An 8005-nucleotide genomic window follows, 5' to 3' on the forward strand; every position below is an offset into this window, starting at 1 on the left:
TCAAATGTTATATCAAATGTTATTTCTTAATTTTTGCTAGGGAACAAGTCCATGTGAACGGTTTTGGATTTTTCATCTTGATACTGTACCCAGGAGCCTTTGTTGAGATGTCCACTGAGCATCTGAAAGTGATAGCACCAATTCGACAACTGCGAATATATTGTGCTGGTGTCTGGCACAACTTCATTATTGTACTTGCAGCATTGTTGGTTTTACTGCTGTTGCCCACATGTCTGTTGCCATTCTACACGATTGGAAACTCAGTTGTGGTCAGCTATGTAGTACAAGTGAGTGACATCTATCCCTTATTTGTTTAATTTGAAGTGTTCAGAACAGTTTCTTATCATAACTGAAAAATGTTGTAATATGTTAATTATAATTTTCAGAGAATGAAATAATTCAGTTACATTTTTAATTTTCTTTGTTTTTATTAATACTAGCAGTATTGCTTGGCGTTGCTCGGGTTTGTTTTCTTTTCGACCCTTTAGAATTGGAATGTTTGAAAAGTAAAAATTTTGCTTTATGTAGCTTGTTATTCTCTTTAAGTTAACATTTTTCTGGTTGAAATACACCGAAAAATGGTGACACAGCTGTCAAAAAGTCTTTAAAAATTGGGATTTTCATAGGAAAAAGCACCTTTTTGATGTAAATAATTTTTGGTGTTAACATGGTCTGATTTGAATTTTTTCTTCTATGGAAGGAAGAGCATGCCTTCTTCTATCATACTCTCAATTTTGGTCAACTTACGCTGCAGGGTCTCGGAGAAGATAGTGTTAGTTGAAGGCTACCAAACCTACCATACACATACAACTTCAGCTTTATATATATAGATAGATTTAAAAGTGTAGCACAGATGCAGGCATGGCTTTGTGCTACGCTTGCTTTCAAACCACATGGTTCTGAGTTCAATCCCACTGCTTGGACAAATGTCTTCTACCACAGTCTTGGACCAACCAATGCCTTCTGAGAGAATTTAATAAACAGAAACTGAAAGATGCCCATCATGTGTACACGTATGTGTGTGTGTGTGTTTTTGTGTCTGTGTTTGTCCTCCACCACCACTTGACAACTGGTGTTGGTTTGTTTACATCCTTGTTACATAGTAGTTCGGCAAAAGAGACCAATAGAATAAATACCAGGTTTAATACAAATAAATAAGTGCTGGAGTTGTTTTGTTTGACTTAAATTCTTCAACATGGTGGCCACAGTCTAATGACCGAAACAAGTGAAAGATGAAAGATTGAATTATTAATTTAGACTGCTTACTTTGGACCAATCTCCATATATTTTTTAGGTGCATTTTATATTTATTTTGAAATATATTGTTAAGTGCAGGTGTGGTTGTGTGATAAGAAGCTTGCTTCCCAACCACATGGTTCTAGGTTTAGTCCCATTGTGTGGCATCTTGGGCAAGTGTCTTCTTCTGTAGCCTCGGGCTGACCAAAGCCTTGTGAGTGGATTTGGTAGGTGGAAACTGAAAGAAGCCTATCACATATATATTTGTATATATTTAAGTACATATCCCCAACAAAGATGTCCTCAGGCAAGCAGGAATACCAAGCATGTTTGCACTCCTCACACAAAGACGTATGAGATAACTTGGGCATGTTAGCCGTATGAAAGATGGCAGAATCCCCAAGGACATACTCTACGGAGAGCTTGCTAGGGGTACTAGGTCTGTGGGTAGACCGCTCTTACGTTACAAGGATGTTTGCAAAAGGACATGAAGGCTTGCAACATCAATATCAGTGGTTGGGAGGCAGTTGCCGGCAACCGTGGAGACTGGCGACGTACCGTAAGAGAGGGAATACAAAGGAGTGACAGAGAGAGAGAGAGGAGAGATGGAAAGAAAAGAAAAGACGTCAACAAGAAACTATGGCATTACAACCAGCCAGGAACAGTCTTCACTACATTTGCGGTACCTGCCAGAGGGAGTGTTTGTCCAGGATAGGACTACACAGCCACAGCAAGAAATGTATCAGGACATGAAATGTAAAAGCCGGACTAGACTACTTTATGCGCAACTCCATTGTCTCCCGAGACAAAATGGATGCCAACAACAACCAATTTAAGTGTGTGTGTCTCTGTGTCTGTGTTTGTTTCCACCATCATCATTTTACAACCGATGTTGGTGTTTTTATGTCCCCATAACTTAACAGATTAAGTCCTAGGGTCAATTTCTTTTCTACTCGAGGCATAAGCCCTGAAATTTTGGGAGAGAGGGGCAGTCGATTAAATTGACCCTAGTACGCAACTGGTACTTAATTTATTGACCCCAAAAGGATGAAAGGCAAAGTTGACCTCGGCGGAATTTGAACTCAGAACGTAAAGACAGACAAAATACTGCTAAGCATTTCACCCGACATGCTATTGTTTCTGCCAGCTTGCCACCATAGTCCTGGGGTCAATTTTGTTGACTAAAACCCTTTAAAATGGTGCTCCAGCATAGCCGCAGTCAAATGATTAAAACAAGTAAAAGAATAAAAACACTGAACAGAAATGATGAGGCTAAAACTCTGCAAAATAAATATTATTATTGCAACAACCTACCTAGAAATGCTACCGCTAGCGTGGTTATACATTATTATAGTACTTAGATGTAAACTAGATGGTCATTGGTTGTTAAATATCTCTGTCAAGGATATAATGCGATGTAAATGGTAAAATAGGACTAGTTTAAGTGACTACCTAGTAGCATGCTTAACTGCTACCCTAATGCCTGTGTGTTTACTTTCTGCAAGCATCAGCCTGCAGAAAATACCTTTTAGAAATTTGGTAGTGGTAACAGAAGTATAAGAAGTATTTACTATATTACTGTAAATGAGAGTTTTTTTATGGAGTTAGTTCTTTGACAGCAATAACTTGTGTAGGTTCTTCTAAATGTCTTCACCACTACCTCATTCTGGCTCACTGTCATCATTCTACTTTGTAATCAGATTACCTCATCAAGCTGATATCAAATATCTCAGCAAAATCTGCAGATCAGGAAGCAGCCTTTATGAAACCAGCAGCCTGTTGGTAGCTTTTGCAAAATCATCGGGAATTCTTGCAATTTTTCAGACTAATATTCTAGAAGATTCAATGATGGAATGAGAAAGATTGTTAAATGGGCCATGTGAAATTTTATGGAGAATAAGATCTTTCTTATCAAATGAGATAGAAGTGAAAACAGCAGGAAAGAGAGAGAGATTAAGAAAGATAAAGTCTGCAAGTTGTTTGTTCCAACCCAGCTATGAAAGAAGTACTTTAAAAAGGAAATTTGCCTGTTGCTAACAAGCTAATAACATTTAAAATTAGCAACATATAACCCTCGAATGTTAGCAACACCAGATAGTCATCTTTGATGACACTAACAATACCAGCTAGTAATTTTCAAAGATGAGAATTATTAGCCAGGTTTTGAAGATTAGCTAGGCCAGCTAATCCAAACAGATTAGCAATACTAGTTAATCACCAACCAAAATTCACCACATCAGCTAATAGTCTACAGAAGTAAACGACACAAACTGATTGCCTTTGAACAACACTAGTTAATCCCCCACAAAGATCAGTTACTCAGTTACTGATGTTAATCTGGTTGACAAAAATGAGTAACAGCTTCAGAATTACAATCAATTAAAATTAGAATTATAGTGTAGTGAGATGAAAGCATTAGCTCAATGACTAAGTTAAATAACAAAACCAGAGATGATAATAGGTTTAAAGGTGAGGAGAAGATAGAAAATATTTATAGTGAGTTTATCTTTAAAGGATACCTGTAAGGAAGGTAGTAACTGGTGCAGTTAGTTCAAACAGAAAAGTGAGGGTATTGGTAAAGCAGTAATGCAAAAACTAAGGATTTAAGGCTGGTGCTAATTTCAGAGAAAGGTAAACTGAGCTAGTCAAGTAACTACTGAAATTTGGGAGCCAAATAGCAAAATGTAGATGCTTGAGGAGTTCAGAATTAACCTTGCTATGAAATGAAATTTTTGATATCAATGAAACTCTGGATATGCCCCCAAGTTTCATTACAATCAAGATTAAATCTTTTAAATACATCAATATATATCAGTATAGATCCAGGCATGACTGCTAGCTTCCTAATCACATGGTTCCGGGTTCAGTCCCACTGCATGGTACCTTGGGCATAGTGTCTTCTACTATAGCCTCGGGCCAACCAAAACTTTGTAAGTGGATTTGGTAGATGGAAACTGAAAGATGCCCTTTATATGTGTGTGTCTTTGTGTCTGTATCCCCCCCACCACCACTGCTTGACAACTGATGTTGGTGTGTTTATATCCCCTCAACTTAGCAATTCAGCAAAAGAGACCGATAAAATAAGTAATAGGCTTACAAAGAATAAGTCCTGGGATCAATTTCTTTGACCATACAATTATCCTTTAAGGCAGTGCTCCAGCACGGTCGCAGTGAAATGGCTGAAACAAATAAAAAAAATAGAAGAATATGTTATTACTTCCTTACTCACTTTCTCCAATTTCCCATTCATTATTATCATCATAAGTTTATACATCAGCCTTTATCTCTCTTTTTTTGTTTTATTTTTTTCCCTTTCTACATTCCAAGGGCTCTGCTGTATCTGGTCCAAGGGGACTGGTTGTAGGGGACCCCATTACAAGCATCAGTGGTTGCCGTGTGACTAGCATTGATGACTGGTATACCTGTATTGCTGTAAGCATCAAAGAGGGCAATCTAGGCAACTGCATGGCTCTGAACGTTATCCAGGACCTTGATACAAGTATGGCTGGTGCTTTTATGAAGAAAAGTAAGTGTTCGTTTGCTTTATAATTGATGTTGGTGATTTTTGCAAATTGGTCTAATTACATGGACAATCTCAGTAAATTGAATTGTTTCATCTCGTTATATTACTCTGCCATATTTGTATTCCTGATTTATAACTATTCACTTTAATTTCCTATTGTTGTGATTGCCTGTCTATTTTTGCTAATTATTTTATTTTGTTTATAATAGTAATCTGATTCACTTATATTCTCTTTTTTAAAATTTTTATCATCATTTTATCGTCAGACAGTTTGCCAGAGCAGCTGTCTGACTTCCATGCCAGTGGGCACGTAAAAAGCACCATTTGAGCATGATTGTTACCAGCGTCGCCTTACTGGCACGTGAACAAAACATTCAAGCAAGGTCATTGCCAGTGCCACTGGACTAACTCCTGTGCAGGTGGCACGTAAAAAACACCATTTCAAGTGTGGCTGTTGCCAGTACTGCCAGACTGGTCCTTGTGCTGGTGGCACGTAAAAGCACTCACTACATTCTTGGAGTGGTTGGCGTTAGGAAGGGCATCCAGCAGTAGAAACTCTGCCAGATCAGATTAGAGCCTGGCACAGTCACCTGGTTCGCCAGTCCTCAGTCAAACCATCCAACCCATGCTAGCATGGAAAGCGGATGTTAAATGATGATGATGATGATGATGATTTAGGCACAGGAGTGGCTGTGTTGTAAGTAGCTTGCTTACCAACTACATGGTTCTGAGTTCAGTCCCACTGTGTGGCACCTCAGGCATTCTACTATAGCCTCGGGCAAACCAAAGCCTTGTGAGTGGATTTGGTAGACAAAAATTGGAACTCCTCTCCCTATGTATATAGGGAGTGGCTGTGTGGTAAGTAGCTTGCTAACCAACCACGTGGTTGCGGGTTCAGTCCCACTGCGTGGCATCTTGGGCAAGTGTCTTCTGCTATAGCCCCGGGCCGACCAATGCCTTGTGAGTGGATTTGGTAGACGGAAACTGAAAGAAGCCTGTCGTATATATGTATATATATATGTGTGTGTGTGTCTGTGTTTGTCCCCCTAGCATTGCTTGACAACCGATGCTGGTGTGTTTACGTCCCCGTCACTTAGCGGTTCGGCAAAAAAGAGACCGATAGAATAAGTACTAAAAGGCGGTGCTCCAGCATGGCCGCAGTCAAAATGACTGAAACAAGTAAAAGAGTAAAAGAGTAAGAGTATATGTTTGTGCCTCTGTGTTTGTCCCCCACCATCGCTTGACAACCAATGTTGGTGTGTTTATGTCCCTGTAACTTAGCAGTTCGGCAAAAGGGACTGATAGCATAAGTACTAGGCTTACAAAGACTAAGTCCTGGGGTTGATTTGTTTGACTAAAGATGGTGCTCCAGCATGACCACATTTAAATGACTGAAACAAATAAAAGAATAAATCTCTCTCTTCCTTCCTCTACAATCCCATCTATTGTCTGATCCTTGTTACTTGTGTGTATACCCTGGCACTTCACCACCATCTCTCTCTCCCGCTCTGTCTTGCACTTTTGCTGTTTCTCACTCTCTTTTTCTTTCTTTTATTCTTCTTTGTGGCTGGGTAGCCATATCTCTCCTCTACAACAGCACACTTGTTTCTGCACTCATTCTCAATCACTCTCTCTCCCCCTCCTTCACTTGCCTTTTCCTCTGGCTAGGTAACTGAGTATCTCCTTTACATTAGCACACCTGTTTCTGTCCTCTTTCTCTTTCCCCACCTCTCTTTCTCCTCCCTCTTTCTTTTCGTCGCCTTCTCCCTCTCTCTTCCTCACCTCTTATCTCTCCCTCTCCACCTCTACCTCCCTCCCTGTCTTTCTCTATCTCTTTGGCCTGGTAACCATGTACCTCCTGTATAGCAAGACACCCGTTTCTGCCTCTCTGTTTCTCTGTCACACTCTAACCGTTCATCATCTAACACAAGATCCTCTCCTCCAATGCCCACCCCTCTCAAAATTCCTTATTTTGCAAGTTACTTGGTGACCCTGCCAGTGCTGGTGCCATGTAAAAGACATCCAGTCCACATTGTAAAATAGTTGGCATTTGGAAGAGCATCCAGCTTTAAAAATCATACCAAAACTGACCCCGTCTGTGCTGGTGTTATGTAAAATGTACTAAGTCCACTTTGCAGAGTGGTTGGTGTTACGAAGGGCAACCAGCCATAAAACCCCTGCCAAAACAGACACATTAGCCTGGGGTAGTCTTCTACCTGGCCGACTCTGGTCAACCATCCTACCCATGCATGCATGGAAGATGGACATTTAAGGCGGCGAGCTGGCAGAATCATTAGCACAACGGGCGAAATGCTTAGCGGTATTTCGTCTGCCGCTACGTTCTAAGTTCAAATTCCGCCGAGGTTGACTTTGCCTTTCATCTTTTCGGGGTCGATAAATTAAGTACCAGTTATGCACTGGGATCAATGTAATCGACTTAATCCGTTTGTCTGTCCTTGTTTGACCCCTCTGTGTTTAGCCCCATGTGGGTAGTAAAGAAATAGGAAGATGGACATTAAATGATGATGATATGGTTGTTATAAAATGTTTACTTCATCAGGTCTTAAGTATTTCTGTATATGTTTTTGTAGCTCTTGGATTTATGTCGTTAAGATGTTTTTGTTAGTTTTTCTACTTCACTTTATTTCAGTCACTAATATCTTCCCCAAAATCACTTTGATTCCCACATTATTTTTGCTGCTTTATATATCGGGCTGATCGAAAATAACAGCAGCTTTCACTATCAATTTTAAAACAAATAGGCTTGGCTTATTAAAAAGAAACTGATCTCTTTTCTTTCCTTCCTTCCTTCCTTCCTGCCTGCCTGCCTTCCTTACTTTCTTTCTTTCTCTCTTTCTTTCTTGCTGTCTTTCTCTCTCTCTCTCTCTCTCTCTTTCTTTCTCTCTTTCATTTTTCTTCCTTCCTCCCTCCCTCCCTCCCTTCCTTCCTTCCTGCCTACCTTCCTTTCTTTCTTGCTTTATTTCTTTCTTTCTCTCTCTCTCTCTTTTCATTCTTCTTTCTTTCCCTTTTTTCTTTCTTTCTCTCTCTCTCTTTTCATTCTTCTTTCTTTCTTTCTTTCTTTCTCTCTCTCTTTCATTTTTCTTTCTTTCTCTCTTTCTTTCTTTCTCTCTCCCTCTTTCTTTCTTCCTTCCTTTCTTCCTTCCTTTCTTTCTTCCTCCCTCCCTCCTGCCTGCCTTCCTTCCTCCCTTTTTTCTTTCTTTCTTTCTTTCTTTCTTTCTTTCTTTC

General features: G+C 39.7%; 1 protein-coding gene across 1 annotated transcript in view; it reads left to right on the top strand.

Moving 5' to 3' along the window:
- The window catches only part of LOC115215896 (membrane-bound transcription factor site-2 protease-like), a 30926-nt gene extending 26126 nt beyond the window's left edge, over positions 1–4800 (top strand). Inside the window, exons 4-5 of the mRNA XM_029785248.2 lie at positions 41–287; positions 4564–4800. Coding sequence (XP_029641108.1) covers positions 41–287; positions 4564–4785 — 469 coding nt within the window. The 3' untranslated portion in view covers positions 4786–4800. The remainder of the gene's footprint in view (positions 1–40; positions 288–4563) is intronic.
- The last annotated feature ends 3205 nt before the right edge of the window (positions 4801–8005 follow it).

This window comes from Octopus sinensis, linkage group LG9 (assembly GCF_006345805.1).
Source record: "Octopus sinensis linkage group LG9, ASM634580v1, whole genome shotgun sequence".
NCBI lineage: Eukaryota > Metazoa > Mollusca > Cephalopoda > Octopoda > Octopodidae > Octopus > Octopus sinensis.